The 12,242-nt window shown below is 38.4% G+C and overlaps 2 protein-coding genes across 4 annotated transcripts; both read left to right on the top strand.

Annotated features, from left to right (window-relative positions):
- Nucleotides 1-502: 502 nt before the first annotated feature.
- Nucleotides 503-5,742, top strand: LOC118223802 (immunoglobulin superfamily member 3-like). Of its 3 annotated transcripts, none has more exons than XM_035410794.1 (5): nucleotides 503-647; nucleotides 796-1,143; nucleotides 1,658-2,011; nucleotides 3,627-3,676; nucleotides 4,962-5,742. In XM_035410794.1, the coding sequence occupies exons 1-5, from the start codon at nucleotides 605-607 to the stop codon at nucleotides 4,977-4,979; spliced, it is 813 nt and encodes a 270-aa protein (XP_035266685.1). In that variant the 5' UTR covers nucleotides 503-604; the 3' UTR covers nucleotides 4,980-5,742. The 3 variants fall into 3 exon arrangements, with proteins under 3 accessions (XP_035266685.1, XP_035266682.1, XP_035266683.1); XM_035410791.1 differs by having other exon boundaries at nucleotides 3,849-5,198; XM_035410792.1 differs by lacking the exon at nucleotides 3,627-3,676.
- Nucleotides 5,743-8,606: 2,864 nt separating this feature from the next.
- Nucleotides 8,607-11,959, top strand: LOC118223796 (immunoglobulin kappa light chain-like). Its single transcript, XM_035410785.1, has 6 exons — nucleotides 8,607-8,657; nucleotides 8,806-9,156; nucleotides 9,672-10,025; nucleotides 10,323-10,430; nucleotides 11,436-11,485; nucleotides 11,666-11,959. The coding sequence occupies exons 1-6, from the start codon at nucleotides 8,615-8,617 to the stop codon at nucleotides 11,792-11,794; spliced, it is 1,035 nt and encodes a 344-aa protein (XP_035266676.1). The 5' UTR covers nucleotides 8,607-8,614; the 3' UTR covers nucleotides 11,795-11,959.
- Nucleotides 11,960-12,242: the final 283 nt, after the last annotated feature.

Genomic DNA, 12,242 nt, shown 5'->3' with positions numbered 1-12,242 from the left:
CACACACACGTACACACACACAACCATACACACATATACACACACACACACAACACACAAACACACACACACACACAGACATACACCTCCACAAATACTTGCGCGCACATACACACACACACACACACACACACACACACATACACAGAACCATACACACCACACATACACACACGCACACACACACATATTAAACCGTAGTACGAATTAAGGTGCCATTTTCAATCTAAAGTTATTCTTAAAGTAGACTATTTAAAACATTATGAAGACTTCCAAATTAGTGCACTGTAAATAACAACTGAATTACTATTATTATTTGACCTTTATTACGCAGAATTTAAATAATGACAACAGTGTTCTTTTTTTACACTGATGGTGTGTATCAGCGGATGCTTGCACCACTCTTGTGCACCCAATAATTTGCTTCATTAAGCAGCCAATCAAATCTGCCCCTGACATGTGCCCTCCTACTGTTCAGTGAATGACGAGAAATTATTATCTCAAGCCCTCCTTTTATTTGTACAGTTTGAGTTTTACAGTGCAGAGGACAAACAGGGTCTCAGGCTGAGGAGAGTCTCCAGAAGAGGAGAGTTCAGATACAGTGATGCCACCACTCTGTGCTGTTCTTGTGCTTTTCAGCAAAGTCTGTAAGTGTATATTTTTTATTGACTTGTCAGACAAAATAACTTTACATTCGGACTGTATAGACATATTTATACAGAGATTGTTGTGGTTTTTAATTGCGTATTTCACACTGCCATTTGCATTGAAATATTGTTTTCTGTCGTCTTACAGATGGTCTGCTTGGGAATATAATTCAGCCTGACACGCTGGTGCGAGCTCAGATCGGAGACACTGTGACTCTCCCATGCTTCTACTCTGAAAACGTTTATGATATCAGTTGGTATAAGCAGCCTCTTGGACAGAAGATTCAGCACATTGCAGTGCACGTTTTAAAAGAAAATGATACTCAATTCTTCAATGAGTTAAAAAACAGTAAACGCTTCAGTGCTAAAGCAGCGAAGGGGAGCTTTAACCTGACTGTGTCACGAGTAGAGCCATCAGATTCAGCCACATACCACTGCGCTATGATGCCCTACAGAGAGACCATCTTTGGAGATGGAACAACTTTAATGGTGATGGGTAAATATGAACCTAAAATGATGCTTTACAGTAGTTACAGGCTTGCAACAAAATACTTTGCTCACTGGCACAATACCAGTGAAATATTGCAGAAAAGTGTTATTTTTATAAATAAATAAACATCTGGAATATGCTTTTTAAAAGTGAATTTAAATTATCCTAGGAAAGCAGATTTTTCTTTTAGGGTAGGGTTAGCCAAACTCTGTGTTGTGTGTTCATGTATTGGATCAGTGCTATGTTAAAATATATTAAGGTATACTGTTGTTTAAGACATTGCATGTTAAGCCAAACACTGTAAATTTGCATTATGATTTTCTAAAGTCTTTAATGAAACATCACAAATAGACAAATAGGCAGTTTTGCATGCATTGGTCACTAATCCAGATTGGGAAGTTCAGCCACGTCCTAGATTCAATACTGTGTTAATCATGGTAATAACCGTAGCAAAGCACATATATAATGATTGAGTCCAAGCACATGTCCTGTTATGTTATTAATTGTTAAAATTCTTCAGGCTCAGAGTCACACAACAGGACAGTAGTACTGCAGCAGCCCGAGTCTGAGTCAGTGCAGCCAGGAAACTCTGCGACTCTGCAGTGTACAGTACACACTGAGACCTGTGCAGGAGAACACAGTGTGTACTGGTTCAGACAGGGCTCAGGAGAGTCCCCTCCAGGAATCATTTCCACCCATGGAACCAGGAGTGATGAGTGCCAGAGGAGCTCTGGGGCTGTGTCTCCCACACAGAGCTGTGTCTACAACTTCCCCAAGAGGAACCTCAGCCCCTCTGATGCTGGGACTTACTACTGTGCTGTGGCCACCTGTGGGGAGATCCTGTTTGGGAATGGGACCAAGCTGAATGTTTCAGGTAAGCAAAAAAATCAATCACATAGCAAAATCATTGTTTCAAGTTTTTCTTTAATGTTTTTTGTGAGGCGAGGGATAAATGTTGTATTAAGTCATTGCGACCAGTAGAACATCAGTACTATTTCTTCTGATATTATTGGATTATTGTTGAACATTTGCTTATGTATTTTATATATTGCAAGTTGTTCATTGTTTGACATATTTTTATTGTTGACCTCATTTTTATTCTCTTGCTGATCAGTTCTTTGGACAGGTGTCACTACAAATCTCTTGTCATGCCCTTATTAATATTACTGCAGAGCGCTATACTAAATCTTGCTTTTAAAATGTCAGGGAATGAACGTCTTCCTCTTTATTGCTTGGCGGGAGCTTTGATGTTGAGTGTGGTCCTAAATATTGTCCTCGCTCTGAACAGTAGAAAAAGCTGTGAGAATTTCAAAGGTAATAGGCAAAGTTATCAATGTGCAGTATATGTCCTGATTATCTTGTACAACACATTTGCAGTTAAGTTTTTGTTCAATAAAATCAGACTAGTATGAAACATGCAAGATCGTAAAAATACTCAATATCTTAAAGGGCGCAGAGTCAAGAAAAGAATGTCGGCCGTAAAAATATGTTAAGTGTTTACTGCAAAGTAGTTGGCTTTCAAAATTTGACAACAATTTCGTCATCCACATGTAAGGCCATTTCATTAATAGCATGCAGAAATATTCATATACAGTCCCAGTTCTATAAAACAACCTTGGGTGAAGTTACTCTGTTGGTGCAGGTGACCATCTCCTACTGCTTTTAGATACATGCACATCATGTACGCAGATCGCATGTAGAAGAATGCCAGATGCCTCTTGAATTTATGACAATTCAACTTCTGATAATGATTCCAATGTTATATATATATATATATATATATATATATATACATACATTTTTTTTTTGCTACCAGCTGGCACTAACCAAATTGTAGACAAAATAGCTATAATGTGACCCCAAGATTCTTTAAAAAAAATTATTGAGCAGAAGTCAATAAGATTGAGTGCGGAATAAGCAGAATTAACTGGCATCCCAAACGAATTGAAATACTTTTCAAGTGATAAGTAATCTCCATTGAAGCCTATCCTGATTGCCTGGTGATTATATAATAGCTGCATTCTTCAGATATACTCCTTCTCTGAGCAGCAACTAACGGTCCTACTGTGGTGAATATAATTGACTATATGAAATACTACTACCAAAGCTGCTATGACTGCTATGAATATTATTGTTAATAGTAACAATAATGGTAATAATAATAATAATAATAATAATAATAACAATAATAATAATAATAATAATTATTATTATTATTATTATTATTATAAGAAGAAGAAAAATAATGCAATTCAACACAATTTTGTTTCTGTAGCGCTTTTTACAGAGAACTGTCACAAAGGCACTTTACAGAGTAGCCAGAAAAGAGACAGAGCAAAAAGAACATAAAAAGAACTGGAACAAGAAGTACAAAAAGAAGAACAGCTTTCTTATTTGATTGTACACCATTCAAATTCAGAGCATAAACTGAGTAATTAATTTCTTACACACACCAGTGGCTTATGTGCATTTTCATTTTACTGACACAGGAGCTGCATCAAACAACCAGGAGAGCGTTGAAGACATGGCGAGCAAACAGGTTAGAATATTAACTAGCTAACTAACTAACTAACTAATTAAAATAAGTAACTAACTAAATAAATAAGTAAATAAATAAATAAATAAAGTAAATTTCTGAGATGAATATCCGTGATAAATGATAATCAGAATGAGGCGTAATCATATGTGCTGTGTCGTGTTTTTCTTTTTGGAGTCAAGAGGACTCAATGAATTACACTGCTTTGACTTTCACCTCCAACAAACCCAAAGTGAGGAGGAACAAGAGGGAAGTGGAGAAAGAAACGGTTTACTCCGATACGAGATTTAGAGACCGCGAGTGAAGCTTTCCGTAGAAATGTATCTTTGTCATAAGAATGATCGAACTGTTCCCTCACTAGAGTTCATACCATGTGACTGTAAATGATGTCACATTTACTGGATTTGCCAAGAGCTGTGCTTGTTCTTATATTTTTGCTGTTTTTCAAATACACAAAGTAAAACTTGTACAGTATACTCCCTGACAGTGTCTGATAAATGGTCCTCAATGTGTTGAGTCGGTTTGGGGCAGTGGTGTAGTACATTGGTTAGGGGCAGGAAGTGTTACCATACCAGTTCCATTGAGCAAGGTTGTTAACCCCAGTGACTTCAGTATATACTCAATTGTATAAAACTCAACTGTGTGCACAGGATAAATTATGTAAGTGTCTGCTAAATGATATCATCTACCGATATGTGTGCCACTGCTTAGCCAGAGAAAACCTTCTTCTGGATTAGGGTACTCTCCTGCATGCTTTTGATCAGCTGGATATGCTTTCTGAAGGCTAGGCCTCTTGCTTGCAGAGGCCTCCATGTACCTTCAGAAACAAAAACACTTCCTGTATGCACAGCGACAGCTTTCTTGCGTTCTCAGTTATTGATGCTGTGCTGCACATTTTAGAACAACTGGGCACATGTTCAGACACAATGACTCAGTGGCAGATTCCTTCCTGTGTACAGGGACAGACCATGAACAGACTCCCACATGTTCATGCACTTCCTGCTGAGATGCCTGTCCGGTGTTCACAGGGGCCAATAATCTAGAGAACAAGGAGAGAGTAATGCCCTGACCCAGAATGGACTTGCATCTATAAAGTATTTAGTTTTGACAGCATAATATTAAACAATGACCCTACAATAACAAAATGGAGGCCTTAAAGGTCACATGGACAGAAAACTTTCGCTGATATGCTTCCTGCTCTGAGGTCACTGCACTGCTTATTGTTTCTGAAAGCTTTTGCACACGGCTCTCTCTTTCATTACAAGTAAAATGTGTTTGTCTGTTTCAGACTTCTCTGTTGGGGTGACAGGGGAGGTCCAGTTATTTTCCACTCACAGCCTTATACATTCAGCTCTACACAGACCAGAGCTGCACAGGAAGACTGACCTGCAGCTCCTCCCTCTCTCAGCGCTGAAACCACACTGACGCTCCGATCAAATTTATTCACTTCACACCTCAGACCACCTTTCCATTACAACAGACCAGACAAGAGAGGTTTAGAAAACTGTGCATTTATCTTCACAAATAAAAATGCTAAAAATCTATTCCCATGGTACCAATATAGTACATAAATTGCAGGGACAATATGTCAGTATTGCTCTCTATAATTTACTTATAATTTACTTAAATAAACTTATACTTTTCACTTTTCTGATCTATATTCATTATCATTTGCATGTTTTATGCTGTTGCTTCTTAGTTTCATTATGTCATCATAACCTTCTATTACAATGTAAGTAGTTCACAGTTTTACCAGTAGGGAGCAGTACAGCATAGTCATTTGTATTTGTATAGTCATATATTTGTAAATGTGACATTTTAATGATGATAATTTAGGACACTACGATCAGAAATTACACGTCACACCTTATTTGTCTGATTAAGTTGTTACAGACATGTTCTTCAGCTTGTGTGCACCTTTCAAATTGTTGATGTACTGCTTGCAGTGTTGAATATCATTATACATAAAATACTCAGTGAAGTGCACATCATTAAAAGATTTAAATAAACACTCAATAAGTCAAATAAAAATACTGAAATAAAGTTTTTTTCAGCACAAACAAAATGCATCATGAAATGCACAGCATTGTGATTATTCCCCTCCTTGTCCTGCCCTGATGGTACATTCCATGGTCATGTGACCAGCTGACTCATTCAGGACATGCAGCATTCTTCATAAATGTATGTGCTGAGTAAGGTGTGGAGCAGAATGGCTAACAGGATGGCTAACAGGATGTGAGTGCATGGGTGAGGGGGAAGAGAGAGTGCGTGCCTGTGTGTGTGTGTGTGACCAAATAGAGTAGAATCCCTGCAAGTTAATTTCCATTAGGCACTGTTGGTTGGGGGCAGGGCATTGTCAGTATGAACTATAGTTCACTGTTTATAACCTCTTTCCCTTTGAGAGTGTGGTAAAGATCACGCTCTGAGACCTGCTTGCTGGTCTGAGGGGAGTTTTTGCACAATGCTGGAGGTGCAGCTCTCTCTGTGGCTCAGTCTGACTCTCTGGCCACTGGCTCAAAACAAAACCTCTGAGCTCTGCCTTTGTGGTTTCCTCTGCATGCACCCATTTCACACATTACTTGGTACCACCCTATCTCTCTCTCTCTCCCTCCCCCTCTCTCTCTCCCTCACGCTCTCTCTTTCTCTCTCCCTCCCCCGCCCTCTCTCGCTCTCTCTCTCTCTCTACATTTCCCAGCACTTAGATCATAGGGCTGTCAGAAATCTTTCACTTGCAGTTTGAAAGCTTTTTTAATCGTGGTGAGTCATTAGCCATTTCATTAACTTTCACTGAGCTCAAAACAACCTTTGACATGTTGGTAAAATAGGTGTTTTAACACTGTACAAACATAAACATATTTATTTAATCCATAATAAAGTTTAGTATCCAAGGACCCTTCTTAATAATACCTTCAGCCTTATAGCACTTCTGATGCAGTGCTGGGGGTGGCCACTGTATAACACGGTTGAAAAAATTAAGTAAAAAATACACCTGGCCTTATATTAGTCCAGGAATTGAAAAACAACAGAAAACATTTCATTAATAAAAAAGTTCCACAGAGGCCAAAAGTCCACAACAAACAAAACTTCAAACACAAGAGCAACCATTCAGGAAAAAAAGACTCCTTACACCTGAAAGCAAGGCCCTTTCATAATGATTAAGCAATGAGGAGCAGCTGGCCTAATTACAATGAGCCACACCTGCCCCCCTGCCTGTGAGAAGGGCCGGTGCTGTCCATGGGCTTGTTTTAAATTAAAGTGCTGGTTGCAGTTGTGCAAAAAGACTAAAGGAACCCGTTTTGAAAAAAGTTTCATTGCTGCTCATGCATGTCATGTATTTTGAGAGCCTAATTTATGATGTTTAAAAATGTATTTATATTTAAAAAATGTATATACTCTAAGTTTAAATGCAAATAGATTGAACTGACGCTTCATTGAAACACGGTCAGGAGAGATAACAGAGGTAGTTCCCATAATGAGGCCATTGTGATGTCATCCAGTGACAGAACCTCAGGCCTCTGACATTGACACCCTGGATATGGACAATCTACGTCATGTATGTTATTGCTGGTACATTGCTCATTATATGATGAGAAAATATTTCAGTAATAAATTATGAGGTGTGGAATTAGAAATCATTAAATTACATATTAAAAGACACCTCGTCCTAGCTTCAGTGCAGTGCAAAATCACAATATAAGATCAGGTGTGACATCACAGTATGAACATTCCAGTGAGCTGCCCAATGTTCTGAAGTAATTAGCATAATCAGCCATTCTAACATTTCTTGACCACTTTTTTATGTTATCAATTGAAAGAAGGTGAAAAATTGCAAAAATGCCTGTGAATGCAGATTCCTAGCCCTGTGCAGCTACGGGCAGCACTGACTCCTACTGTTCCATCCCAGAGAGAGCAGAGAAATTCAGCACCATGGACAATGCACACACAAACACACACACAAACAAACACGCAAACACACACACACACACACAGACACACACAACAATACACACACACACCCAGACATATACACACACACACACACATACACAGACACACAACCATACACACCCACACATATACACGCGCACACACGCAAACACACACACACACACACACACAGACACAGACACACACACACACACACATAACCATATGCACCCACACATATACACATGCACACACGCACACACACACACACAACCACACGCACACACATTTACATACACAAAGACGCACAACCACAGATACACAAACACACACACACACACACACAAAGGCAGGCACTCATACACACACACACACACACACACACACAACCATACACATATACACACACACACGTACACACACACAACCATACACACATACACAAACACACACACACACAACACACAAACAAACACACACACACACAGAGACATACACCTCCAGAAATACTTGTGCACACATACACACACACACACACACACACACACACACAGACAGAACCATACACACCACACATACACACAAGGACACACACACATATTAAACCGTAGTACGAATTAAGGTGCCATTTTCAATCTAAAGTTATTCTTAAAGTAGACTATTTAAAACATTATGAAGACTTCCAAATTAGTGCACTGTAAATAACAACTGAATTACTATTATTATTTGACCTTTATTACGCAGGATGGAAATAATGACAACAGTGTTCTTTTTTTACACTGATGGTGTGTATCAGCGGATGCTTGCACCACTCTTGTGCACCCAATAATTTGCTTCATTAAACAGCCAATCAAATCTGCCCCTGACATGTGCCCTCCTACTGTTCAGTGAATGAAGAGAAATTATTATCTCAAGCCCTCCTTTTATCTGTACAGTTTGAGTTTTACAGTGCAGAGGACAAACAGGGTCTCAGGCAGAGGAGAGTCTCCAGAAGAGGAGAGTTCAGATACAGTGATGCCACCACTCTGTGCTGTTCTTGTGCTTTTCAGCAAAGTCTGTAAGTGTATAATTTGTATTGACTTGTCAGACAAAATAACTTTACATTCGGACTGTATAGACCTATTTATACAGAGATTGTTGTGGTTTTTAATTGCGTATTTCACACTGCCATTTGCATTGAAATATTGTTTTCTGTCGTCTTACAGATGGTCTGCTTGGGAATATAATTCAGCCTGACACGCTGGTGCGAGCTCAGATCGGAGACACTGTGACTCTCCCATGCTTCTACTCTGTAAACATTTGTGATATCAGTTGGTATAAGCAGCCTCTTGGACAGAAGATTCAGCACATTGCAGTGAAAGTTGTAAACGAAAATGATCCTCAATTGTTCAATGAGTTTAAAAAGAAAAGTACGCGCCTCAGTGCTAAAGCAGCAAACGGGAGCTTTAACCTGACTGTGTCACGAGTAGAGCCATCAGATTCAGCCACATACCACTGCGCTATGATGCCCTACAGAGAGACCATCTTTGGAGATGGAACAACTTTAATGGTGATGGGTAAATATGAACCTAAAATGATGCTTTACACTAGTTACAGGCTTGCAACAAAATACTTTGCTCACTGGCACAATACCAGTGAAATATTGCAGAAAAGTGTTATTTTTTATAAATAAATAAACATCTGGAATATGCTTTTTAAAAGTGAATTTAAATTATCCTAGGAAAGCAGATCTTTCTTTTAGGGTAGGGTTAGCCAAACTCTGTGTTGTGTGTTCATGTATTGGATCAGTGCTATGTTAAAATATATTACGGTATACTGTTGTTTACGACATTGCATGTTAAGCCAAACACTGTAAATTTGCATTATGATTTTCTAAAGTCTTTAATGAAACATCACAAATAGACAAATAGGCAGTTTTGCATGCATTGGTCACTAATCCAGATTGTGAAGTTCAGCCACGGCCTAGATTCAATACTGTGTTAATCATGGTAATAACTGTAGCAAAGCACATATATAATGATTGAGTCCAAGCATATGTCCTGTTATGTTATTAATTGTTAAAATTCTTCAGGTTCAGAGTCACACAACAGGACAGTAGTACTGCAGCAGCCCGACTCTGAGTCAGTGCAGCCAGGAGACTCTGTGACTCTGCAGTGTACAGTACACACTGAGACCTGTGCAGGAGAACACAGTGTGTACTGGTTCAGACAGGGCTCAGGAGAGTCCCCTCCAGGAATCATTTCCACCCATGGAACCAGGAGTGATGAGTGCCAGATGAGCTCTGGCGCTGTGTCTCCCACACAGAGTTGTGTCTACAACTTCCCCAAGAGGAACCTCAGCTCCTCTGATGCTGGGACTTACTACTGTGCTGTGGCCACCTGTGGGGAGATCCTGTTTGGGAACGGAACCAAGCTGGATGTTAAGGGTAAGAGAAAAGGCAATCACATAGTAAAAAGTATTTTCTTTGTTCATGCTTTTTTTTTGTTGTTGATGTTTTAAATCATTTAAACCATTAGAGCATACAGACTTCATCTGATATTAGTGGATTATTGTTTCACATTTTCTAATTCATGTCTATATTGTTGTAAATTGTTTGCCTTCCCTCGTTTTCATTCTCATGCTGATCAGTTTGTTGCACAGGTGTTCCTGTCAATGTCTTCATATGCTCTTATTAATATTTTTCATGCAGGGTGTTTACTAACTTTTGCTTTTAAAATGTCAGGAAATGAAGCCCTTCCTCTATATTGCTTGGCTGGAGCTTTGATGTTGAGCGTGATCCTAAATATTGTCCTGGCTCTGAACAGTAGAAAAAGCTGTGAGAATTGCAAAGGTAAGAGACAAAGTTATCAATGTGCGGTATATGTCATGATTATCTTGTACAACACATTTGCAGTTAAGTTTTTGTTCAATAAAATCAGACTAGTATGAAACATGCAAGATCGTAAAAATACTCAATATCTTAATGGGCGCAGAATCAAGAAAAGAATGTCGGCCGTAAAAAAAGTGTTTACTGCAAAGTAGTTGGCTTTCAAAATTTGACAACAATTTTGTCATCCACATGTAAGGCCATTTCATTAATAGCATGCAGAAATATTCATATACAGTCCCAGTTCTATAAAACAACGTCGGGTGAAGTTACTCTGTTGGTGCAGGTGACCGTCTCCCACTGCTTTTAGATACATGCACATCATGTACGTATCGCATGTAGAAGAATTTCAGATGCCTCTTGAATTTATGACACTTCAACTTCTGATAATGATTCCAATTGAGTGCGGAATAAGCAGAATTAACTGGCATCCCAAATGAATTGAAATACTTTTCAAGTGATAAGTAATCTCCATTGAAGCCTATCCTGATTCCCTGGTGATGATATAATAGCTGCATTCTTCAGATATACTCCTTCTCTGAGCAGCAACTAACGGTCCTACTGTGGTGAATATAATTGACTATATGAAATACTACTAGCAGAACTGCTACGACTGCTATGAATATCATGGTTAATAGTAACAATAATGGTAATAATAATAATAATAATAATAATAATAATAACAATAATAATAATTATTATTATTATAAGAAGAAGAAAAAGAATGCAATTCAACACAATTTTATTTCTGTAGCGCTTTTTACAGAGAACTGTCACAAAGGCACTTTACAGAGTAGCCAGAAAAGAGACAGAGCAAAAAGAACATAAAAAAGAACTGGAACAAGAAGTACAAAAAGAAGAACAGCTTTCTTATTTGATTGTACACCATTCAAAGTCAGAGCATAAACTGAGTAATTAATTTCTTACACTCACCAGCGGCTTATGCGCATTTTCATTTTACTGACACAGGAGCTGCATCAAACAACCAGGAGAGCGTTGAAGACATGGCGAGCAAACAGGTTAGAATATTAACTAGCTAACTAACTAACTAACTAATAAAAATAAGTAACTAAATAAATAAATAAATAAATAAATAAGTAAATAAATAAATAAAGTTAATTTCTGAGATGAATATCCGTGATAAATTATTATCAGAATGAGGCGTAATCATATGTGCTGTGTCATGTTTTTCTTTTTAGAGTCAAGAGGCAGCAATGAATTACGCTGCTTTGACTTTCACCGCCAAGAACCCCAAAGTGAGGAGGAACAAGAGGGAAGTGGAGAAAGAAACGGTTTACTCCGATACGAGATTTAGAGACCGCGAGTGAAGCTTTCCGTAGAAATGTATCTTTGTCATAAGAATGATCAAACTGTTCCCTCACTAGAGTTCATACCATGTGACTGTAAATGATGTCACATTTACTGGATTTGCCAAGAGCTGTGCTTGTTCTTATATTTTTGCTGTTTTTCAAATACACAAAGTAAAACTTGTACCGTATACTCCCAGACAGTGTCTGATAAATGGTCCTCAATGTGTTGAGTCGGTTTGGGGCAGTGGTGTAGTACATTGGTTAGGGGCAGGAAGTGTTACCATACCAGTTCCATTGAGCAAGGTTGTTAACCCCAGTGACTTCAGTATATACTAAATTGTATAAAACTCAACTGTGTGCACAGGATAAATTATGTAAGTGTCTGCTGAATGATATCATACAAAGATGGGAGATTGAAACATTAGGACTTCAAAACAAGGGCAGACTGTTAATGTGTCAGCAGTGA

The sequence above is a fragment of the Anguilla anguilla genome, chromosome 3 (assembly GCF_013347855.1).
Source record: "Anguilla anguilla isolate fAngAng1 chromosome 3, fAngAng1.pri, whole genome shotgun sequence".
Lineage (NCBI taxonomy): Eukaryota > Metazoa > Chordata > Actinopteri > Anguilliformes > Anguillidae > Anguilla > Anguilla anguilla.
This window is presented reverse-complemented; position numbering and strand designations above follow the sequence as displayed.